Genomic DNA, 25,946 nt, shown 5'->3' with positions numbered 1-25,946 from the left:
GCTGACCTTGGGACAGGAATATGGAGAAAAGCACCCTCAAGTCAAACTCCACGAGGAATTTCTTTCCCATCTCGCTTCTCCAGCCTTAAACCCAGCTAGAGGAGTGGAAGCAGAGAGCCTCATGGTTAAGAACATGCTAGAGCCAAAACACCTGGAGTAGAATCCTGGCTCCTTCATTACTAGCCATGGGACTTAGGCAAAGCTACTCAACCTTGGGGATGTCTCCGTGGCTTGGTGGTTTAGGGTCTGCCTTTGGCCCAGAGCATGACCTTGGAGTCCTGGGATCGAACTCCAGATTGGGCTCTCTGCATGGAAACTGCTTCTGTGTGTGTGTGTGTCTTTTGTGAATAAACAAATAAAATCTCTCTCTCAAAAAAAAAGCTACTCAACCTCCAAGAACTTATTTTCTCAATTTGAAGGGACTGACAGGGATTAAATGAACAACGCTAGTTTTAAGATTGTATTTGTTTATTTATTTAGAGCATGAGCGGGGGAGAGGCAGAGAATCCCAAGCAGATTCTGAGCTGAGCTCAGAGCCCAGTGTGAGGCTAGATCTTATGATGCTGAGATCATGACCTGAGCGGAAAAGGAGAGTCACTTGCTAAACTGACTGAGCCACCCAGGCTCCTCTGAGTACTTCTTAAAAATTCCAGCGAATGGATTGCTATTTAACACTTTAATGATTTTGTTTTTTAGCACTTAGCTCCTGACAGGAGCTGAGGTTTAAAAAGGAGAGAGAGAGAGAAGGAAGAAGGGAATGTCAGGGAAGAACAAAGGAATATAATGGAAGCTTGCAACCTTCTTTCACCCCCATTACCATGGTGCTGTTGGGGGTGGGAGTTCCTGATTTCCATCTTTAACTCAAGTTCTAATTAAAGACATACATTTGAACTTTAAAATCAGAGAAACCCAGGAAGAAAAATCGCAATGGTGCCAGCCCGTTCAAGCTGAAGTCAAGCCTAAGGAAGACTCATCTCTGTGCCTACACACCATTAAAAAGGATGCTTAAGTGCAACCCACCTGACCCTTAAAAGGAAGGAGCTGGTGAGTGAAGTGAACCTCAGGCCAGGCACGTGGGTGGCAGGAGCGGCTGAGGTTCCAATTCCTCCGTAGATGAGCTGTGGGATTCTGCAGTTGCTGATGCTTATCTCTTGCAAAGTTAATTATGGTTCATTTCGGAGTCATCAGGAGAACTGCAGGATTCTCCAGAAACCCGTAAAACAGAGGTGTTCTAACTGGGCAACCTAATGGACGGGCAAATGAAAAGTAGCCCCAAGCAGTGTGGGGCAGGTCAACATTTAGAGGCAGTGAGTTCTGGGACGGTCAGATTTACTGTCAAGACACAGGCCAACAGAATCAGATCACTGTATCGACAAGGAGAGCAAACTAGCTGCAGTAATCTTGTTAATGGTGAGGTCATGTTTTAAGAGATGATGGGAAATATTAAAAATGGTATTCCTATCAGTAATTCTGGAACTATAAAAAGGTATACATAAAAATCAAAAGAATTTACTATTTTAGCTTACAGGTCTTCAGTATGAATTTCCCCTCATTTCACAGTATCCAAGAATGCATTTACAGGGGCGCCTGGGTGGCTCAGCGGTTGGGGGCCTGGCTTTGGCTCAGGATGATCCCGGGGTCCCGGGGTTGAGTCCTGCATCAGGCTCCCTGCAGGGGCCTGCTTCTCCCTCTGCCTGTGTCTCTGCCTCTCTGTCTCTCATGAATAAATAAAATCTTTTAAAAAAAGAAAAAAAAACCCTTCAGGTTATGCCAAAATGCAGCAGTTTGAGAACCATGAACATCACCCACAGCGTCACCCTGCTTCTTATGAAGAAAGGTGCTCACCGGGATAAAAACTTCAGCCGTAGTCTTTTTTTTTTTTTAATTTTATTTATTTATTCATGACAGAGAGAGAGGCAGGCTCCATGCAGGGAGCCCGACGTGGGACTCGATCCTGGGACTCCAGGATTGCGCCCTGGGCCAACGGCAGGCGCTAAACCGCTGAGCCACCCAGGCATCCCCAGCTGTAGTCTTTTTAAGGGACGATAGGTGATCTAAACTTTGGAGTTAAAGAGGGAGAACACGGTCTCTGTCCTGAGGTAATCCTTTGTGTTTCTGTATGTTAACATTCAAAATAATTAATAGTTTATTTTGTATGTAAAGATTTAAAAAGATTAAAAAATCAAAGTTTGAATTTTCCTGGGGGGGGGAAAAAGGTAAAATCATCTAGTAAGTGTCCAGAGAGGATAAAGAAAATTATTGCCACTTCATCCTAACAAGGTAAGATTGAAACCTTCAGAGCTTGAGGTCAGAAAGTGCTCAGGTCTAAAGGAAGACAAAAACAGAAAACCGTTTCCTGAAATGTCACTGCAAAATGTGGAACATCACACTAAATATTTGCAAGAAACTTATAAAGTTGTTCCCTTTAATCTACTACCCCTTTAAATGAGGAAATGGCTTAGCCTACAGGTCTTCAGAGTGGATTTCCCACCCAGCTTCTCACCCGATGCTGCAGCTATCTGCTCAGGCCCCGTGACCGCTAAAACAGGTCCGGGATGGGAGGATGCGCCCCTGGTACTTACGCACTATTTTCCATTGTATATGGGACAAAGGAACTCACCCTTACAAGAGTTTCTTGCTGCGTGCTCTGACGGGATCCCTGGAAAGTTCAGGAAGGCTGTTCCCAGGTAAAATAAGTTGACGGCTTAAGTTCGACCCAGCTACTGTTACTACATACATCCAGTGATCATTGAGATCTCTGGTCTCATTTGGCTCCAATGTCAGAAGGCTACGTTAATTATATATAGATATATCCCCGGAGTCCTTGATGTGTACATAGTTCCTCTCGTTTATTTTTAGATAATAAAAATGCTTCTTTAAAGCAGTTATTTTTTGATTAATGTATCCTTTATAATATTCATTACCTTTGTATTGAGATCAGGAAGCAGTTCATAACTTGCCTGCGTTCTGCAGGCCCCATTAATGCCTAGTTACAGAGCTGGGTGATGGATTAAAACCATCACAAACCTGTAGTTTCAGACTAGTTATTAGTTAGTTTTTTTTTTTTTTAAGACTAGTTATTAGGTTTATATGACTCTCTACTTTGATTCTCCCGGCTAGCTGATTGCCACACTAACTTGTGTCTCCACTTTGTAAACACACAGGCATGCCTTATTTTGCTTTATTGCCCTTTGCAGATACTGCGTTTTTTATAAATTACAGGTTTGTGGCAACCTTGAATCAAGCAAACCTACTGGTGTCATTTTTCCCAACAGCATTTGCTCACTTCATACTTCCGTGTCACATTTTGGTAATTCTAGCAGGATTTCAAATGTTTTCATTGTTGTCATATTTGTTATGGTGATCTGTGGTCAGTGTCACGTATAATTGTTTTGAGGGGCCATGAACTGTGCGCCTACAACATGAACTTAATTGATAAATGTGTGTGTTCTGGAAATAGTTGTTCCATTGAATGACCATTTCCTCATCTCTTTCCTCCTTGGATTTCCCTATTCCCTAAAACACAATACTGAAATTAGGGGACTTAGGAACCCTATGTGTTCAAGTGAAAGAAGAGTCACTCATCTCTCACTGTAAATCAAAAGCTAGGAACGATTAAGCTTAGTGAAGGTGTGTCAAAAGCCAAGATAGGCCAAAAGTTAGGCCTCTTGCACCAGTTAGCCACGACGTGAGTGCAAAGTCAAAGTTCTTTTTTTTTTTTTTTCTTTTCAAAGTCAAAGTTCTTGAAGGAAAATAAAAGTGCTGCTGCAGTGAACAACACAGATGATAAGGAAGCAAGACAGTCTTATTGCCAATATGGAGAAAGTCTGAGTGTTCTGGGAATAAGATCAAACCAGCCACAACATTAAGCCAAAGCCCAGTCCAGAGCAGGGCCCTGACTCTTCAATCTAGTGAAATCTTGGAGAGGTAAAGAAGCTGCAGAGGAAAAGTTTGAAGCTAGCAGAGGTGGGCTCATGGGGTTTAAGGGAAGAAGCCATCTCCATAACATAAAAGTGCAAAGAGAGGGACGCCTGGGTGGCTCAGTGGTTGAGCGTCTGTCTTTGGCTCAGGGCACGATCCTGGGTCCAGGGATCGAGTCCTGAATCGGGCTCCCTGCATGGAGCCTGCTTCTCCCTCTGCCCATGTCTCTGCCTCTCTCATGAATAAACAAAATCTTTAAAAAAAAAAAAAAAAGTGCAAGGTGAAGTATTGATGTAGAAGCTACAAATTATCCAGAAGATTGAGCTAAGATAATGAAATTGGCTCCACTAAACACATTTTGAATGTAGGCAAAACAGCTTATGTTGGAAGAAGATGCCATCTAGGACTTTCTTAGCTAGAGAGAGGTCAATGCCTGGCTTCCAACTTCAAAGGTCAGGGAGACTTTCATTAGGTGCCAGGGCAGCTGGTGACTGTAGGCTGAAGCCAGTACCCATTTACCATTACAAAATCCTAGGGCCCTGAAGAATTCTGTGCAATCTACCTATGGTTTAAAAATGGAACAATGAAGCCGAGATGACAGCACATCTGTTAACACATGGCTTACTAAATATTTTAAGTATTAGTGTTGAGACCTACCACTCAGAGAAAGGAGATTCCTTTCAAAATGTTACTGTGCATCAACAATGTACCTGGTCACCGAAGAGCTCTGACGGAGATGGACAAAATATTTTAATGCCTACTCTGCAGCCCATGGATCACGGAGTGATTCTGACTTCCAAGTCTTATTAAGAACTATATTGTATAAGATTCTAGCTGCCATAGATAGCGATTCCCCTGATGGATTGGAGAGACGTAGGTTGAAAACCTTCTGGGCAGGATTCACCATCCTACCTGCCATTAAGAACATTTCGTGGGATCCCTGGGTGGCGCAGCAGTTTGGCGCCTGCCTTTGGCCCAGGGTGCGATCCTGGAGACCCGGGATCGAATCCCACGTCAGGCTCCCGGTGCATGGAGCCTGCTTCTCCCTCTGCCTGTGTCTCTGCCTCTCTCTCTCTCTGTGTGTGACTATCATAAATAAATAAAAATTAAAAAAAAAAAAAGAACATTTCGTGATTCATGAGAAGAGGTCAAAATACCAACATTGACAAGGCGTTTGGAAGTTCAACCCTCATGGATGACTCGGAAGGGTTCAAGACTTCAGTGGGAGAAGTAACTGCTGATGGGGTGGAGCAGGAGAACTAGAAGTGGAGCAGTGGGACTGACTTGCCACGATCTCATGATAAAACTTACATGGATGGACTTGCTTCTTAAGGAGCAAAGAAAGTGGTTTCTTGAGATGGAAACTTCGGATGAAGATGCCGTGAAGATTACCGAAATGATAAAGGGGGAACCTGGATGGTTCAGTTGGTTAAGTGTCTGCCTTCAGCTCAGGTCAGACCTCCAGGTCCTGGGATTGAGTCCCGCGTAAGGCTCCCTGCTCAGTGGGGAGTCTGGTTCTCTCCCTGCTCCTGTGCTCGCTCTCTTGCTAATAAAATCTTTAAAAAAAAAATGGCAAAAAGAACTGAGAATGTCCTATAACTGAGCTGATAAGCAGAGACAGGGCTAAGAGGACTGACTCCCATTACTCCCATTTTGAAAGTTCTACTGCAGGTAAAATGTTATCAGAGGGGCACCTGGGTGGCTCAGCTGGTGAAGTGTCTGACTCGTTTCCACTCAGGTCATGATCTCAGGGTCGGTCGTGAGATCACGCCTCCAGTCGGGCTCCACACCAGAGGGGAGTCTGCTTGAGATTCTCTCCCTCTGTCCCTCCTATCATTGCCACACACTGATGCACACTAGAAAAAGAAATCTTTACAAAACTGCTATCAAACAACATCACAATGCTACAAAGAAATCTTTTGTGAAAGGAAGAGTCAACAGATACAGCAAACTTTGTGGTCTTAAGGAATTGCCCCAGCTACCCCAACCTTCAGCAAGCACCATCCTGGTGAGCAGCCATCAACATGGAGCCAAGACCATCTCAGCAAAAAGATTATGACTCGCTGGAAGCTCTAATGATGGTTAGCAGTTTATAGCCAAATTTTATTTTTTATTTTTTTTTAAGATTTATTTATGATAGGCAGAGAGAGAGAGAGAGAGGTAGAGACACAAGAGGAGGGAGAAGCAGGATCCATGCAGGGAGCCCAACGCGGGACTCAATCCCGGGACTCCAGGACCGGGCTCTGGGCCAAAGGCAGGTGCTAAACTGCTGAGCTACCCAGGGATCCCCTATAGCCAAATTTTAAACTGAGGTATGCAAATTGTTTTTTTTTAAGGCACAATGCTATTGAATACTTAATGGACTGCAGTATAAACATAACTTTTGTATGTACTGGGAAACCAAAAAATTCATGACTCACTTTATTGCAGTATTTGCTTTACTGTGTGTGGTACTCTGGAACGGAACCTGCAACATCTCCAGGGAATGTCTGAGCAGACCCTGACCTCAATGCTTTCATCAGTCACCACAAGCAGCCTGGCTCTTCTTCCCCATTCCTATCCCATACTCCAAACTCAACATTCCTTCCTGCATGTTTCTACTCCAAACCAATGTCACATTCTAGTAGAAGCAGGTAAGTAAAATGCTTAGTGTGCCAAATAGGAGAAGAGTATTCCAACAAATGGTGCTGGATTAACTGGATATCCACATGTGAAAGCACCAAGTTAGACCCCAACCTCACACCATACTCAAAAATTAACTCAAAAGGGATTAAAGATCTAAATGAAAGAGCTAAAACTACAAAACTCTTAGGATAAGCATAAATCTTTGTAACCCTGATTAGGTCACATTTCTTAGACACACCCAAAGCACAACTAACTAAAGAAATAAGGTACACTGGGTTTCAAAATTTAAAACTTTCATGCTTCAAGACCGTAAGAAAGTGGAGAGAAGATATTTGCAAATTATGAGGGACCAAGTACCCAGAATATATTTAAAAACTCTTACAATTCAACAATGAAGACAAAATCTCAAAACATTAGCAAAGGATTTGAATAGACATTTCTCCAAAGATATACAAATACAATATGCACATAGATGTTTGGCATCATTAGTCATTACTAATGCAAATTTTGAAATGCAAATCAAAACCATAGGTACCAGTTCACACCAACTAGGACAACTAGAACTAAAGTCAGGTAACTATGTAATTAGGAGGATGTGGAGAAATCTGAATCCTCAGATATCACTAGTGGGAATGTTAACATGGTACAGCCACTTAGCAAAAGTCTAGCAATTACTCAGTTATATGACCCAGCAATTTCACCCCTGAATACTGAAAAAGAATTGAACATAATGAGAACTTGTACACGAGAGTTCACAGAAGTGTTATTCATAACAAGGTAAAAAGAAAACCCAAATGTTCAAGTGATGAACTGAATGTGGTGTATCCATACAACGGTTTGGCAACATAAAGGAACCAAGTGCAGATGCAGGCTACAACACTGATGCACGCTACAATCTCAGAAACATACTAAGTTAAAAAAGCCAGTCAAAAGACATGTTGAATAGCCCCGTTCAGGGGAAATGTCCAGAAAGAGAAATCTAAAGACAAAAGCTATTGTTGCTCAAGGCGGGCGACTTGGGGAAATGGTACAGGACGGCTAATTGATAGGGACTTTTTGGGGGGTGGTGAGTTCCAGAATTCAGAGTGGTGATAGTTGCATAACTTTTGAGAATATACTAAAAACTAGGTGTATACTTTAGAAAGGCAACTTTTACCTCAGGAAAAAACTGTGGAGGAATTCAGAGAGAATAGTGAGTGACAGGGACTGTGTTTTGTAAGTGTTCTATTTTAAGTAGGGCTGTCAAGAAAAAAAATCTCAAATCAAGGAGCTGGAATGACCAAGTAGCAGTTAACATTAAACATTTAAACTCCATTACCAAAAGTGACTTGAAATATACTTTCTCTAGCTTAGAAACGTAGGGTCTACAATGCAGACTAAATCCTGAACTTTAAAGGATGGCTGATCCCCTTGCCATGGCTTATGACAAAATGTAATATACTAACAAAGAAAAAAAGTGCATTTCAATGCTTTTATACTCACTCAACCTAGCTCTGCAGCCCCCTTCACTCCAGGTATGTCTTAACAGAGGACTCTGGAAACGTTCCTCCAACAGAAGGTTTCCCTGCTGAGTATGGTCCTCCTACAGTGGTGGAGGCATGGCACCAGTTAGCCATTTTCAAAGAGGATGAAGATTAAGAATAAAAACTACGGTGGTGGGGTATTAAAGAATAAAAACTGTTAAGACCGCAAAATCCATATATTTATTTTATTGAATTTGTTAATGTTACAGAGTTCTTACACTGCCAAACCATGCCTGAGAATTCAAAGAAAGAAATGGTACAATGGACAGCCTCACCCACCCATCATACAGTATATTAAAACTTGATTCATGTGCATTTTTATAATTTCACAATCTTTTAAAAAGTTGTAACAAGAGTTGGAATTTTAAATCTCCTGCAGGTCTTCAGGTTTCTAGTATAGTATGCCATTAAATAAATGTTCCACATACTCATCTCAGTTCATTCCTCAGTAACACAACCCCCAACAAAATTTTGCTGGAGAAAAAAAAAAGTATACTTTTCAGGGGAAATATGTGGCTCAAGGTCCAAGAGATAAGATTTTTGGTTCCCAAATGAAGTCTTCAGTTTAACCAAGAATCCCTTGTTTCTTGCTTAATCATCCAACCTCTTCTTGGCTGGCTCAGCTACTCACCCCAGTACACCAGAAGGCAGACACCCTGCCCGCCACCTCAAACACCATCATGGCCCAGATGTGGTGGGCAGGTCCTGTCCGGAGACACGGTCACCTCCTGGGAGCCCATTCCTGCACTGACACTCTCATCCAGACCGAACTCCAAGGGATGCCCCCACACCAGGATAGCTCTACACCCTCACTTGCTTCACTCTTGCCAGTAGCAAGTCTGCAGCTCCTGCATTTGGCAAAGGGATCTATAATAGAGAAACCCAGACTCTGCATAAAGTGGTCACACACCACTTTGAAATCTCTCTATTGAACCAAAGATAACAAAACTAGTCAATTACCAGACTATCTTATTAGATGGAAAGACTTCTCAGTAATCCTGGGTAGCTTCCTGAAGTCCCTTTAGGGACTAAAAATTACTGGATAGTTTAAGCTGTAATTATTAAAAACAGAAGTGCTACATCACCTGTCTTTCGCCCCTGACTCTTCAAATGAACATAAAGACATACCAGAAGGTTGGTAACAGAGCTAAACTGGCACAATCACTGCATCTGTAGAATATCCAATACCTGGAAAATTTGGGCACGAGTGTATCTGGAAATCTTGTCAAAGATCATACAAGATCTGTGAAAACCTAAGTGGCTTTTAGGTTAAGGTTCTGCTCATGTTGCTCTGAATTGATAAGGACAGGTCAGTGAATCCCTTGGCAGAACCCATACTCCTTCCACTGCAGTTTCCTGTACAGTTTTGACCTGATTAGAGGAGGCTTAGCAGCACCTGAAGTAGAGCCCCCCACATCCATTGCCCTTGACATCAAAGGCTATTTGGTTCCACTCTAGGGATTGGCAAATTCACGAGACATTTCACAATTCTAATGCATATTTCAGGTTACTTATTTAACCAAGCAATATGCTCTGTCAAAGAATTTATTCCAAGTCAAAGGAAAAAAAAAAAAAAGGCCTTAATGTGGACACAGAAAAAAGCACTACCCAAATAAAAAAATCACTAAAAGAAATAAGATTACTCCCTCCCCCACCCCCTTTCCCACTTGGTGGACCCAAGTTCAGTTGAATTTAATCTGTGGTTACCTCAGAATACAACTCAAAGTTTAAATTATAAAATCACAACCGTACACAGATCATCTGAACACATGAGTTCTTTTGAGAGCGGCATGTTCCAGGAAGTCTAACACAGCCCACTACAGAGTATTCCTTAAGGGTGGGGCACAGGACAGGTTAATTAAGGTCACTTAAATCTTCATCTTTTACAGCAGATCAGAACCCAGATGGCTGACTTTCTGCAGGATTTCTGATAGGAATCCAGTAGAGCTGGTTTCAAGCTTCACACCGACACTTACTAGCTGTAACCTTCGTGTCCAGAAGTTGTGATCCACATGAAGTCCGCAACGAGTGCAGCAAACCTGAGGTAGTCAGCCCTTACGAAGGCTCAGTATCTGAACATAAAAAGATTTTGAAATGACCACTGGCTGCAGTTTGTTTTTGTATTTGCAGAGTAATAATGAAAGAACACTGCTGAATCTAGTTCACGCATTTATAGAATGAGAATCCCCCTAAATCCAATATATACAAAGAGCAGCTGTGACACTTCTACTTCCATAGTGCCAGAGGACCGGTCACTTATATGGAGTGGTTCTGCATCGGCTGTGGATCCAGCAGAGATCAGATGATGAAAGGCTGTTCCTGGTGGTTAGCTGCAGTCTAGTTACCTTAGAAGGGTTAGCAAAGACCATTCCTTAATTGTACTGTGTGTGGCTGCTTTTCTGATTTTCAAGCACAGCATACTGGTTGTCTAGCTGAAGTTTAAGGGCCTGGTTTTTTGAAACCTCATCCCTACCTCTAGTTTTGTGTCTTACTACTTCAAAGCTCTTCTCCATTTCTTTATCCCTACGGGAAAAGAAATGTAATCAGTAAATATTTCTTCTTCACTGGGTTGTTTCGTAAATATTTTTCCTCAAAAAAAAAAAAAAAAAAAGAAAAGAAAAGAAAAAAGAAAAAGCCACCCCCTTTGAAGTAGCCTGAGGAAGAGGAAGGGAAACTGGTATAGGAGTCTCGCTTTCCCAAAGTCTGCCTTACACTACTTGCTTTTACAAAGGACCTGTTAGTATGGCGACAGCTTTTGTTCCTAATGGTGAAAATCCTCTTCAGATTTTTTTGGTTAGTGAAAGTATTTCTTATTAAAGTGAAGCGGCATAATGCAAACTTTCTGAAAGCAGAGGATCTTCTTTGCTTTACGGCACTCTGGCTTAGGAATGGTTTCACAGGAATGCTCAACTTTCAACAGAAGGGGAAACCTGCAATCGTCATCAATTCATTTCCTGGGCTTCAACAAATATTGAAGCTTTATGGTCCTATTTTCTGTGGTAGCAAATCTATTTGAATACTATTTACTGCAAACCTATTTTGGGCCCAACTTGAAGACAACTACAAAATCAAAAGGCTATCTAATGACACGGTGATTCTTTCTAAGAGTTACTTTTATTTTTAAGCAAATAGTAAACAATACATCTCCTTATGCATAAGGGCAACAATTTTCTTATTCAAGTAAAGTTCTACTCATTAGTCAATGATTTCTCCCTCACTTCTACTTTATGGGAGTGGATCAGAAAGGTGAGTGTGGGAAATCACTGCCCCTTATTTTGTCGGACAGAGCAGAGGAGCAAGTCCAAGTGGAGGCTTAAACTCACGCCAGCTGGGCTCTCAAAGAGGCAAGAAGGCTGGGATTTACTTTAAAAGCCACCTCCCCAAAACCAGTATTTCCATCTGATGTCCTTTACATTTCTTCCCATTTTATTTACTTTATAAAATTCATGTCCCTAAAAAAGATGTGGAAGTGCCATATGTGGTCATTTAATTCCAGGTAGCATTCATTTTAAGTACCTGCTGAAATAAGATTATTTTAATATTAGATTTACAAATGCCAACATCTTTCATCTATTCACATCAACTGGGAATACACTGAAATACTGCTCTTACATTTCTAGTTTCCATGATATGAGGAACATAAGCCAGCAATAATGTACTTAAAAGAATTCTAACTAGATGAGACTTGTCATAGCTACAGAACACATAAACCAGGAATAAAGAAACTTTTGTAGACAATGTCTATTCTTTGGTGCTTTCTTCACTGCTCCCTCAAGGGTCCTCACCCCTTTCCCCACCCTGGTCTCAGCTGTCTGTCAGATGCAGCCTGGGCTTTACCAAGGAGACTCCCTACCACCCCAGATGAGTTTTCCCATCTCCTACAGCCCACACTGGCCAAGGGACAGGGCTCCCAGACAAAAGGAAAGAGTTAAGAGTACTTACTTCCGGCTTTCTACATGCTTGGCAGTGGACTGCAGGGATGGGAACTGTGTATCACTGTAGATTTCTGGTGGTCCTTGTGGTGTTTTCCTTGTTGTGGTCAACCTGGCTCCAGGAGGCCTATACACACCACTAGTCATTGCCGGTTCTGGGGTTTCTGTAACTAACATTTTGTTAACAGTTAAGAGAAACTATTCAAATGCCTGCCAGTTTAGTCTGCTAGTCTCACATTCCAGTAACTTGACAATTAGAGGAAAAAAACCCAATACCTACATAAGAAATCTCTGGACAACAGAAGGAAAGTTATCTGAGGAAATGTCTCAAGTGAAAATGCTCTAGCTTTCCAGGGCAGTCTTCTCTAACTTCTTTTCCATGTGCAACTTTAATTACTTACGTAAACGAGTTCTTTTTCGAAATCAACTTACTGGAACTAGGATAGTAATCTGCTGGATCTGGAAGACAGACCCATTAGGGACCATCTTTCAGAACGGCACTATCCCAGCCCTCAGTTTATATATTGGGGTAAATGTGGTAATCACTTCTTTACCTGGGTGGTGGGTTAAATAACATGCCACGTGTGAAGAACTTATTTACTAAAATGCTTGTGTATACATTTAATTCTAAATGACCAATAAAAAATAAACTATTATAAATCTTTACTATTTCCTTGTCTTCCACATCAATGGATCTTAAGCTTCTTCATCGTGTTTTATACACACAAGTAACGCAGGGGAAAAAAAGCTAAGCAGCTGAGCAGCCCAGACAGCCCGGAGTCTTCCAGGATGGCTAACATTTTTCGGGACAGAGCCTTCCAGCTTTTTCCCTATGTATCATTTTTTTCTCCCCATTCTCAATACAGATTTTTTTAATGTGTTTTCCATTAATCAAAAACTTCGTTTCAAATAAACGCCTACATCAACATTTATTAGCTGCAATATAATACAGTCATTTGAATACTACTATAATGGCTTATTGTCTCATACAGCTTTTAATTAAGTGTGGGAAAGCTATAATATAACACGCATTCATTAGTGACTGAGCACCTGCTACATGTCAGGTGCTGTTCTAAACTACACAGTGGGGGTACAAATGCTAAGAACATGCCTCATGAACTGGATATATTCAGGCCGCTAGCTGCATATAGCTATTTGAAATGAAGTAAACTTAAGAATTCAAATCCTTTGTCTTATTTTAAGCACCCAAAGCCACCTCTGGCTAGCAGCTACTACAGTCAACAGAGCCATCCCATCACCGCAGTAAGTACTACTGGACAGTGTTATCCTTGAGGGAGGAGATATTTATATATGTAAAGGTTGGGGCCATACTAAAAATGAAAGTAGGGGATCTGTAAAGGGAGCACAGGACAGACAGGGTGAAAACCGAACAAGGCCTGAAAGAAGTAAGGCAGCAAACATACCTAGAGTTGGTAAACAAGCCAAATCTGGTCTGACTCCTGATTTTATAAATGTTTTACTCGAACAGAACTAGACTCACTGGATGTATGTATCGTCTATGGTTGCTTTTGTGCTCTTACAGCAGGGCTGGCTAATTAAAGCCATCTTCTGCACAGCCCTCAAAACCTGAATTACCTATTATCTGGCCCTTTGCAGAAAAAGCTTAGAGACTCTTAATATAAAGGAACTCGGGCTGAGAATATATGCACAAAGGGGCTGCAACAACCATGTGCCTGGCACCTTCAAGGAGAAGAGTAAGCGAGGAGCAGATTTAAAAGAGACACCAAGTGAGAAAGAGATTACAAGGCAGTTATCCAAGGACTTCCAAGTCACGGAGAACTTCTGCTCCTGCTTGAGTAGAGGGGCCACCACTGGATATTTGTGAACAGCAAATGTACAGAAGCAGGCAGACCAGTTAAGAGGTTACCTCAGTAATCCACGTAAAAAACTTAGATTTGGAGCAAGAAAAAGGTCTCGGAGATGACTCCCAAGATTTGTGGCCTAAGTGACTGAAAGAATAGCAATGAGATTAGGAAGGCTGTGTGTGAGATATAACTGACCCCTGACATGGGTTTGAAGTACAGGGCTCCGCCTACATACGGTTTTTTTTTTTTTAAAGATTTTTATTTATTCATGAGAGACAGAGAGAGAGAGGCAGAGACACAGGCAGAGGGAGAAGCAGGCTCCCTGCAGGGAGCCCGACTCAGGACTCGATCCCAGGACTCCAGGATCATGGCCCGGGTCAAAGGCAGGCACCGAATTGCTGAGCCACCCAGGGATCCCCCGGATTTTTTGATATAGTATTGTAAGCATACTTTTTTCTTTATGATTTTACTACTCTTTCTCTAGCTTACTTTATTCTAAGAATAGAGTATCATAAATATATAAAATATGTATAAATTGAATGTTATGGTAAGGCTTCTAGTCACAGTAGGCTCTCAGTAGTTAAATTTTGGGACAGGGGGGTTCAGGGCCCCCACCCTCATGTTGTTCAAGAGTCTACTGTACACGAAGAGTTCAGTTTGGGGTATGTGGGATATCAAGATGCCAGGAAGGCAGTTAAGATATAGGTTATGTGTCTGGTGACCATGAGAGATCTGAGCTGATGTGAATTTTGGGAGTCGCTGGCATTAGAGACTGCCAAGGGAGTGAGGGCATGAAGAGAGCAGCAGGGGCTGAGCACTGGGGTAGGTTCTAAGAGGTAGGAGAGAAGAAATTCCAGCCAGGGAGACTGAGGACTGCCTACCAAAGGAGCAGGAGACTGTGGTGTCCTGGAAGCCAACAGTGTGTTGGTGTGATCAGCTATGGCAAATGCTGCTGATGGGGCAACTCGTGTTGAGGAGTGAGACTTGGGACACTGAGTTTAGCAATTCTGAGGGCATCAGGATCAGTGACAGATGCAGTATAAAATATATATATATATATATATATATATATATATATATATACACATACATATACACACACACACACATAGCCAAGGGCTGGAAATGATGCAAGAATGGCTGACACACACTAGTTATCTGTCATCTCTGGGCAGGATTTGGAGTGATTTGATATTCTTAAATATTATTCTGCATAAAAAAACATACATTATAAAGCAATGCTCCTTAAACTTTTCTCAACACTGCCCTTCTAGACATCAATTTTGTAAATACCATGCCCCCACACCAGGAAATGTTATTACCACAGATATGCTGTGAATACACTTTGTCTGGTGGGCAACAAACCACTAAAAGATCTATTTCTTCACACACACCCCCACCAAAAACCACTTCTTATCAACACTTAGGAGTGATTAAATGTACCCTTCTGAGAATTCATGCTTTAAGACAGAGTAAAATGGGGAATGGGAGAAAAAGACACATAAATGGAAACACCAGTACTCAATATCCCTTAGCCAATCATCAAAAATTAAGTATTTAAGTTTGGCAAGTTAGTTTACATATATATTTAAGCAGCCTACAAAAAAGCATGTATCTTAACTTCCAAATTCCTTTACTTAGATGAAGTCTTTAAACAGACATATACAAACCTCTCCCAAGAACAGAAAGGAACCCCACTCATTCTACCCCAAGCAAACATATAGTTGAATGCCTAAGTGCATGAAACTATACATGGACATCTTTATGAAAAAAATATTAAGATTACCAATTACTGCAGCAGGAGGTGCTTGTACTGGAGCTGTTTTATTCCAGGGACCTGATGACTTTTCTACACCACCGCCACCTCCACCTTCTTCCCAGTTATCACCGGGATCTTCTCTTTTCTCATTATCATCTTCTTCCTTTTCACTATTGGAAAAGGAAACAAGTGAATTTAATTATAGAACTACCAGGAAGAGTCCAAAATCTTAGTTGTACCAATGCTGATCCGTGTGACCCTAAGAGAAGTCACCTAACCTCTTCAGAGCCCCAAACGCCCCACTTGTTTAAAAGAAGCAGACACAAGGAGGGGTTTTTATCTGTCATACACTGGGACTTCCACCTGACCTCATATGAAAGGAATTTCATTACTAAAAAAGGTTTAGAAAACCACTTGGTCTGACAGTCTCTGCTCTCCTTTTTGCATACCTCATATACTCATACTCAACATTAGATATGACATGCCAGGCTAATGACAATCCTTATGATTATGTACAGCAGCCCCTAGTAAAAGCAGGACCCAGGCTAAGTAAGACTAAATCACACAACTAAGGGAGGAAGAGAGGCCAGGCTTATCTGAAAAAAAAGGGGGGGGGGGGGACTTGAGGGATTAGGAGTGTAATTGCTGGATTTTTCCAGGACCACAGTGGACAAACAGGCACTCATGGTAAGCATATTTTCAGTGATCAAATGGTTTTTAGAGGTTGTATAATTTCATTTGCTAATCCTTTAGCACATATTACAAAATACTCTTGAAATTAGAATTCCCATTCCAACAGAACAAGCAAGCATGTATTCAGTGTTCACCTCAGTGCTACAGACCATTAGTGTCAGTCCCTACTGTTTGACAAAGGAATATGGAGAACTGGTCCTTATCACCAGATATGCCACCTATTTGGAAAAGAGGATAAAAAAAACCCTCAGTATTTGGCTTTAGCAGTAAGTGTAAATGTGCAAGATACCCTCTTCAGTGGATACCTTACCCTTAGGCTGGCTGTGGTGTTTATGTCAATTTCTTATTTCTTTATTCTTGACTTAGCTGGAGTCAGGAATCAGGGAGCTACCTGTTAAATCTAACCCCCTCCCCTTTCTGCCACTATTTCTCTCCTACAGAAAAAACTGGGCTGTTGCTTAAAGTGGTTCTCGGCCTTTCACTTTTAGACTTTTCTCCCTTTGGTGCCTGGTCAGTGATCAAGGCCTTAACAACGTATGGATGACTCCCGCCCTGCCCTGTATGACCCTGGGGACATCATGGCCTCTCTTGACTTCTGCAAAGGACATCTAAGGGTGCTTTCCTTCCATTCCTATGAGAACAAGGAAAATGCTGGCTGTAAGATAAATGTCTTGAATAACTAACGGTCTCCTTAAAAGACACTTATAAAACAATTTCAAAGACAATGCCCACGAACAGGTGATTCCAGAAATCCGAGGCCCCTGGCAGCAATCAGGGAGGGAAAGGGGAATGAACTAGTCATCTTCAATCTGCATTTGTAGCATGACCTTAGACTATAGAGATCAAAAGGAAGAATGAGAATGTGGCCAAGCCACCCTTCGGTTTTCCTTTAACACAGAACGGAATCCCATGAGCCATCTGTAAGGCCTATGCTGACATGGAACTAATACTCACGTCCATTACGTCAGTGGCTTACTAAAAGAAATCTATTCACCTAATGTTAAGTAGAAGGACATTTTTATTTTTAAAAAAAGGGTTTGAAAAAGTAGCTGGGTACTAGAATGCACTGATTTTATCTTTTACATGCAGCAAGCAGTTATGAGCAAATTCTAAAGCCAGACTTCTGGTTTATATCATCTGGGCTCCACCACTGACTAGCCAGAGACTGAGTACCGCCCTCAAATCTTGTATGCCTCAGTTCCCTCCTATGTAAAAATGGGAATAACAGCCCCATTATGAGAATTAAATGAGTTAATAGAAACAAGCACAAAGAACAGTGCCTGGCACATAGTAAGTGCTGGTAAATGTTTTTACATGCTTTTTTTGGTAAAGGGGGTGCGGTAAAGGGGGTGCGCAGCGGGAGAGAGAATCTTAATTAAGCAGACTCCATGCGGAGTGTGGCTTCTGACATGGGGCTCCATCTTATGGCCTGAGCTGAAATCAAGAGTCAGACGCTTATCTGACTGTACCACCGGGTGCCCCACTATTAGACTTTTTATTACCCACCTGAGTTTTCAAACACATGCCTCCTTTATACTAGGAAGAAATAAAACCGGACAAAACTCAAAATTCCCAAACCCCACAACATGAACACGTTCTTTTTAAATGGATTTTTAAAAATAGATACAAACACTATGACCCTGTTTTCTAAAGTTTATATGTGGCATGAATGACCAGGTAAGGATATAAAGGTCCTAATTTATCCCGGAGTCTAACAGTGGTATCCAAACATTAGAACTGTCCCCAAAGACTTTTTTTTAGTCACCCACTTCTGAGAACCATGCCAATGTAATTATACTTTCATGCAATTTGCTTGGTTCATGAGTAAAAACATGAGTCTTATTTATCTAGTTACATAAGACTTGTTAGTAATGTCCCAGTAACCCAATCCCAGCCACACAGGGAGGTAAGACCCCTACAAAGATTTTAAGAACCTTCATGGCACTTTTACACTCATATATACCTCCCTACCCAAGATATGCTGGCTTTCAGCTGGTCATTTACATTGTGAAACAGTTAACTCAGCAAAATGTGCTGAATCACTATTGTTCAGATATATACACTGGACTCTATAATAATTTTCCTTCAAATTACTTTAATATTTGGTGATTAATACACATCTAAACTCCAGACCTATCAGCTTGTAGTAAGCAATCAACTGAAAACCAAAATTTTAAGAGCAGAGTATCACTAAGCAGAAGGAATTATAGACCATTCTTGCCATTTAATGGTGTTATACCTTTCAAATGTCCTTAAATAAATAGTTTCTCTAAACTCACCATAAAATATTAAAGAAGAATCCCTATTTGGTCTGATAGAATACTGACAGTCCAATGTAAAAAGGAAAGTTAATTTATTGTCTAGTGTTTATTGCCCCTTCACCTTCAGAAACAAGTGAAGAACGAATAAATCACAAATGTAAAAACCCCTTTCAGGGCAGCCCTGGTGGTTCAGTGGTTTAGCGCTGCCTTCAACTCGGGGTATGATCCTGTAGACCCGGGATCGAGTCCCGTGTCGGGCTCCCTGCATGGAGCCTGCTTCTCCCTCTGCCTCTGTGTGTGTGTGTGTGTGTGTGTGTGTGTCTCTCTCATGAATAAATAAATCTTTTAAAAAATAAATAAAAACCCTTTTCAATTATTAACTAAGAATCATTGAATTAAAGGGATTGTGTATCTGTAATAAAAGGCTCAAGACAACTTAAGATTCGAAAGTATTAACCATGGAAATTGTCTTGTCAAGATCCTTCATCCAGTAGAGGGAACAAAGGCCCAGAGATGCTAAAAAGCCTTGCAAAAAATGCCATAGGACTAGACTAAGGGCAAGGTAGAAATGATTTTAAACATCTGCTCATTTTTTCTTTCTTACACACTCCAGAAAATGTCAAATCTCTAAATGCCATTAAGACAAATGTTGCAAAGAATCATTTCCACAGAAGACAATTAGGGTGAAATTTGGTATTTGACCCAAATAGAACATATAGCTTCTTGTGAAGTAATTTCCCACTTCTAAACGCTATACTGCTACTTGTAAATACATTATCACATTTTAAAGAATATGGTCTTAAATATGCCAAAGTCTATAAGGCACTGCTGGGGGTATAGAAGGACGCTAGAAAAGGGAATCTTTACTGAGTTATCTAGGAGGCCAGGCCCTGTCCTACCACTTTACAAAGTTAAACCTCACCAAGGGAGGCCGGAGAACCCATTGTACACAGGAGGAAACTGACACTCAGACATTTAAGTCCTTCCCCAGGGCTACAAAGTAGCACAGCCAATCCCTGGGTTTCCAGAGCTCATACTCTCATGTTGCCTCTTATTTCATTTTATCCTCTTTTATCCCCTCTAACATATGACACAGAAATTTTCTCTATTTTGAGAAATTCACTTCCAGCAAGGTTGATCAGGATTACACATCCTGCAGCAGTTTATTAATAAAGATGGAACATCCTTACCTCTTTATCTCACAGGACATTACACGAGGGTTTATACATCCTAACCCTCCTTCCCCAACACTAGGATTTTAACAGCTGAAACAAAATCCAGACTTAACTGAGCCTCTGCTAGAATGCTAGGCATCTCCACTGGTTGACCCTAATATCCAATCGCTGTTACAACAGTAAAATGGAGATAGACGTGGCCTGATGAACCATGCTGGGGCTCAAAATGGCAATGTGCTCTGACAAGGACTTTCTCAACCCTTTCACACGGGAGACTAAGCGTGTCTCTCCTGTGTTCCAAAGCATCCTGCCTGTCACTGAAATAATCTACTGGGTTTATAGAAAAGCAGGAGTTATTTCCACAACCCTGAGGTCTGGCACACTGCAGCCACACTAATATTTCCTACAATGAATTCAGGTTGCATGCAGGAACAACTTAACCAGCTCCACCTAATGGGTTCAAAGGTCTAAATTCCTTCAGAGTGTTCCCCAAAACTCCCCAAAACAAACAAACAAAAACCACTGGGCTCCAAGAATTCTTTTTTTTTTAAAGATAAGCCCAACATGGGGCTTGAACTCAACTGAGACTGAATCGCATGCTTCACATACTGAGCCAGCCAGGCACCCCTCCAAGAACTCAGTTCAATACTGAAACATGACAAATGTTCAACATCTAGTAACATCAAATATTAAATGCAATCTTTCTTCCCTGCGCCCCCCACAGAAAACCCATGTTAAAGATGAGAGGCCTATAGGTTCTATTTAGATTGTTCAACAATTTAAGCTCCAGTATTAAGGCAGCTTCTTTTATCACCTTCCCAATGGCACCCCTCTAAAGAATTTGTCTATATGTAACGTTGACCTTGAATACGTCTATCAATTTAGACACAAAATTTGACACAAGACCTTATAGTCCTACTCTTGGCACCTTAAATCTTGAGCTAGTTGGTAAATGTGAGATAGAACATTAACTTATGTTTCCTACTGAAAAATGTCCTCTTTCAAATGCACACTGATCTTCAATAAGGGGCCAGCATGCTAACCTACCGTAAGGTCTAGCTAGGAGTCAAGAACTTTAAGGCTATATGCAGTACCTATAGCTGACTAGAGATTAAAGCAAGTGTGACAAAAAATGACCAAGAGATCTAAGCAGAGATTATATGGGTACTTATTTCATAACTCATGCAACTTTTGAAGTTTCTAAATTTTTCAAAGCAGAAAGCTGGATGAAAAATTTTAAGAGTTTAAGGCTGAATATTTCCAGATATTTTAAGTCAACCTCTAAAGTTTCATATTTCCTTGTCTCACACTGATAGCAAGTCTGCCTCTCTCATGAAGAAAAAGGTAACAGATGAAAGGCATAAAGAATCAGCCACCATAGCTTCTAGAAGATACCTCACTTCTCTGTCCCCTCCTTAGGGATTCTGCCTAAAAGGTTATAAACTGTGGAAGACAATAATTCAAGGTCTACAGTGATGTTTAACACCCTGAGAGGGATTTTTGTTTTGGTTATACTAATGCCAACTGGAACATGTCATTTTCTCGTATCGGGTCCACAGTGAATTGACTCACCAGAGTCTAACATTAGTCATGATAGTAGTAGGTAGCGCAACTCCACTTGTCCTCAATCTTGGTATTATAAATCCGGTGCCTCATGGTAAGTAATAGAGAAATTCCAAAGACTAAGTTATTCTAATTTACCTACTGAACAGGGAAGATAAGATTAATATTACCTACTGGGTATTTCACAAATACTGTTCAAAAATCCTCACAAGAATGCTAGCAGTTGTCTCAATACTGTAGATCAGAATCAACATTCAGAAGTAATGACTTGCTGAAGGTCACAAATAAGCAGCAGGCTAAAACCCAAATTTGTCTTTCTCCGAAGTCCATGTTTTTGTGAACATTATCAACTCCACCCCATTTATGTGAGTAGCCTACTCCCACTTCTATGAACGAGAGTTCTTTCCTCGAGGACTCCAATTCTACGGAGTTTCACCTCAAGAAACAAAGTTTCTTGAACTTAATACAAAGTTTACAAGGATATTTATTATAGAAAGTGAAAATTTTAGCCCTTATTATTAAATCTCAGACAACTTCTCACACTCAAATCTTTCCTAAAGGCTGTTAAGATTCCTCTTTATTGAATGATCTGTGAGGGCAGCAAGACAGACTCCAGACTCCACAGTGATTGAGGATCCGCAAAAGTAGCTTCCTGAAGGTATGTTTTTCAATGTTAGCAGGTTAGAGGAGGACCTGTGGTGGACCACTTAGGAGTAACGACTACATGCCAAGAATAAGGAACACACACAACATAAAATCTGGTCAAGCTTCAGGTCAAGTAGAACTTCAACATTCCCACTAGCTGAGATTTTACCTATGCCCCGGCAAAGATGAAAGGTAGGATTTAAAGGTTTCATCATCTCTGGAGCACCCACAAAGGAAGACAAAAATAACCCTGAATATGGATATGGGATATATAATCAATGACAGGAAAACAGGCAGTTTAAATATCCTCCATAATATAATAAAATCAATTTCTAGCATTTGGTGAACTTGAAACCTTCCCCCTCAGAAAGTGCTACTCTTGCTCAGTAAGTTCAACACGACCAAACACTACTCTCCCTGTCACTCAGATCTTCAGAACCTGCAGTTAAGAACCTGTGGTCAGAAAAGGCAGACCAAGAGCCTCATTCTGTACAGCCAAACAGGAACCACAAAAAGCAGTGCCACCACCCCCAACAGAGTTAAGAACTTCATGTCCCCACCTCTCGGTTTTCACAGGTCAAGCTCTAGGAGAACACAAGGATATTTTCTAAACTATACCTCTTCAAAAACCTGTTACGTATGAACTCAAGTTGTTGGGAATAAAGGCGCAATCTAATCATTTCTACGTAACACGGCTACAAAAGAACCTCAGGACTGGAGAAGGCCCATTTCCTAAAAAGTCTCCCCTCATCAATCCAGGTTTCACTTTGGATAAGCTCAATGTGAAAGAACCTAGGGCCTGGAGCTGTGGCAGACAAACGTCAAAACTATTAGCCCTGGTTTTTGAATCTGAATAACCCACTTAAAGGCCATAAATATTACCTCTTGAAGAAGTCAAAAGACAGAATTCTGTTAAGGAAAATTACTTCCTCCAGTGTGCCACGTGGTCACTGGTGTATCCAAGTTGCAAACTTTGAACCGGAGGCAGTTCTCTAGATCATTTATCTCTTTAAATTGGGTATAAAAAGAGTTCAACCTTGAAACGGTAGAACCATATATTCCATTCCCATTTCTTCTACTTTATGAGCCCAGGAAAATAGGACATTATCTTCACGGATCTAAAACCAACTACCACAGGTTGGACTCAGTAACTTAAAATCCCCTAGGCCAATCAACCCAATTTTTAATTTGTTTTCTCAAACTTTAAAAAGAACACGCTTAGCCTACCTGATGCCACCCCTAGAAAAACTTTAGGGAAAACTAATCTACAGTGTTAACATACTGGTTATTCTTGGGCATGAAGGCGGCGATTAAAAGGGCTTAGGTTTGTTCCGTAGCCGTAATTTTCAGTTTCTTGACCTCACTGTGAAAATTACACAGACCGGGTCTCCTAGTGTGAACATAAAATCTGTGCATCTGTTTAAATACGCTTCAATTACAAAAATATGTATTAACTTAAATCCATTTCATTTTAGCTGTCTCAAATAAGCAGGCAAGCTCTCGCAGGATTTTGGAGCTGGCAACTAAAATTCGGTCAGCATATATAGAAGGGCTGCTGCCATCAGAGGGGCAAGCCCTGATAAGCAGATCTAAAGCATGAGGCCACTGTGATGCCGCTTTAGGGCTGCAGAAAAACCACAGAATCCCTATCCTTATCTAAACACATTTGCAACCAGACCGTACCTTATTTGCATCGCCTGAACTCGGAGGCCGCTGTAATCAACCTCTTTTTGCTCAAATTCTTTCCACTCATCTTCATCCTGCAAAACACACACACACCCGTTGGTCGATTAAAGCTTTGTTCAAACACCACCAAGGCCACGCATCGCAAGGCTAGGCACAGGGGATCGAGGACCTAAAATTAATTAAAACTCGTTTTCTGGCCTAAAGCCCTCGTTTGCTCGCTCCCCAGGCCGAGGAGCCCGGAGGACAAACGTGCCCGGCAGTCAAACCCTCTCACTTCCAGCGGGTCCCTTCCGGAAAGCTGGTCTTTTTTTTTAAAAAAAAGCAACCGGGGAAAGTCGAACGCAAAAAGTCGATGCGGTTAACCCCACCACCGAGCGTCTACCCCGACGCTGCCCGGGGACTCGTTCCGTCCCGCGGGCAGAGGCCGCGCCGCGCCGAGCAGAGCCGCCGCGACGCCATGGGGAGGAAATTCTGCCCAGACGGCAGCGCTCAGGCCGCAGGAGCCAATTACTCGGGGCGGACGTCACTCCGGGTACGTGGGATCGAGGCCCGCTTCCCCCGACGGTGCCGGGGTCCCGCGGGGAGGGGCGCGCCCGCCGGCCGGCGTGGGAAGCCCCGTCACATGGCCGCCTCCGCGCCCGCCCGCCCGCCCGCCCGCCGGCCCCTCCCGGACGCGTCCCCGGGCAGGCGGGCGGGCGGGCGGCCGGCGGGGGCGGGCACATGGGCGCCGGCGCGCGGCCCGGGCCCGAATCCCGGCCTCCTCGGCCCCTCACCTTAGTCGCGGCCTTGGCGGCGGCCCCGGGGCCCGTGGCCCCCGCCCCCGCGGTGCCGCCGTCGCCCGGCCGGGCCCCCGCGCCCGCCCCGCCGCCCGCCGCGCCCGCCGCTCCGCTGCTCCCGCCGGCGCCGCCCGCCGCGCCCGCCGCGCTCGCCGCCCGGCTGCTCCGCTCCTTCTTCTTCTTCTTGTCCCTCTTGGCGAAGAAGTTGTCCAGGCTCCGCTCCTCCGTCTCGGCCATGGCCGCAGCCGCCGCCTCCTCCTCGGCCCGGATGGGTGGGGCCGGCGGCGGGCGCGGCTCGCGGGGCTCCGAGCTCGGGGTCGCGGCCGGCTCTGCGCTCACGCTCCCGGGCGCGGCGACGCCTCAGCCCCGCGGGGTCGCCGAGGCGAGCGCGGCGGGGCGAGCGGCCCCCCCCGCGTGCCGGCGGGCGGTGGTACGGTCCGCCCGGGCGCTCCCGGGCCGCCGCCGCTCGAGGCCGCCGCCGCCGCCGCCGCCGCCGCGACCGCCGTGCAGGATCCCGCCCGCCCCGCGGCCGGAGGGGAAGAGGGAGGCGCGGGCCGGACGCTCCGGCGAGACTGCTCGGCTAGCGGCGGCGCGTGCAGGAGGAAGACACGCGCGCGCAGGCCCGGGGAGGAAGGGAGAGGGGGTGGGGAGGGGAGGGAGGGGGAGGAGGGAGGGCGGGCCACCAGCAGCGAGAGGCAGCGCCCGCGCCTGCGCGCTTAGCTCCGCCCGCCGCTGTGGGAGCGCGGAGGGGCGGGCGGCGGGCGGGGGGCGGGGTCGGGGCTCGCCGGGGAGCCAATCAGGCGTCAGAACGAAGCGCTTAGGCGACAATCCCGGCCTCGGGGGGGCGGGGCCTCGGGCCGGGGAGAGGAGGGCGTATGCTAACTAAGCGAAGCGCCGGGTGGCTTCTGCCTCCCGATTGGCTAAGGGTTTATCCTTGAGGGCGGGCATTTAGAGGGCTAATTGGTGACTTGGCTAAAGAGGTCCGGCGAGAGGGGCGGGTGGGTCCCGGCAGAGCGCATGCGTGGGGTGCACGCGTGTGTGCTCGCTCCGAACCAACTGTGGCCTTGCGGCTTGAACTTTAGCAAAAAACGGAAAGGCTGTGCGTTAAGCCAGCGCTGCTAAAGATGGTACCTCCTCCTCCTCCTCCTCCTCCTCCTCCGCTCCGCTCTGTAATTCCACCCCCTCTGGTCTAGCAACTTTTAATTTTCATTTTATGGGATGGTTACTAGGAAAAGAGGAGCAGTGGGCTTGGAGTTTGGGTCTTGTTTATGAAAAGATCTTTAGTAAGCCAGTAGGTAGGTAGGAGGGGATTGATTTTTGTCTGAAATCCACCCTCTGCTAGATAGGTCTACCAAGGTCAAGCTCAAGAAGTCTGATCCTCAAACATCTGATCCGTAAAATAGGGGTATTAGGGGAAAGAAGACCTGTTAGCTGCCCAGCACAGTGCTTAACATGCATTGGATGGGAGATGCATGCTTTTTGTTTTTTTATTTTTTAAAGATTTTATTTATTCATGAGAGACAGAGAGGCAGAGACACAGGCAGAGGGAGAAGCAGGCTCC

General features: G+C 43.5%; 1 protein-coding gene across 9 annotated transcripts; it reads right to left on the bottom strand.

The window, feature by feature from the left end:
- Positions 1-8,240: 8,240 nt before the first annotated feature.
- On the bottom strand, positions 8,241-24,988 carry CDV3 (CDV3 homolog). Of its 9 annotated transcripts, XM_041734187.1 has the most exons (6): positions 24,383-24,915; positions 23,607-23,683; positions 15,614-15,756; positions 12,012-12,171; positions 10,543-10,592; positions 8,241-10,414 (listed from the first exon to the last, which is right to left on the bottom strand). In XM_041734187.1, exons 1-6 carry the CDS (start codon positions 24,620-24,622, stop codon positions 10,407-10,409), a joined length of 678 nt encoding a protein of 225 aa, XP_041590121.1. In that variant the 5' UTR covers positions 24,623-24,915; the 3' UTR covers positions 8,241-10,406. The 9 variants fall into 9 exon arrangements, with proteins under 9 accessions (XP_041590121.1, XP_041590125.1, XP_041590124.1 ...); XM_041734191.1 differs by lacking the exon at positions 10,543-10,592 and having other exon boundaries at positions 24,383-24,901; XM_041734190.1 differs by lacking the exon at positions 10,543-10,592 and having other exon boundaries at positions 8,241-10,141; positions 24,383-24,880.
- Positions 24,989-25,946: the final 958 nt, after the last annotated feature.

The sequence above is a fragment of the Vulpes lagopus genome, chromosome 19 (assembly GCF_018345385.1).
Source record: "Vulpes lagopus strain Blue_001 chromosome 19, ASM1834538v1, whole genome shotgun sequence".
Taxonomy (NCBI): Eukaryota; Metazoa; Chordata; class Mammalia; order Carnivora; family Canidae; genus Vulpes; species Vulpes lagopus.
The sequence above is the reverse complement of the archived record's forward strand: the minus strand, read 5'-3'. Positions and strand labels throughout refer to the sequence as shown.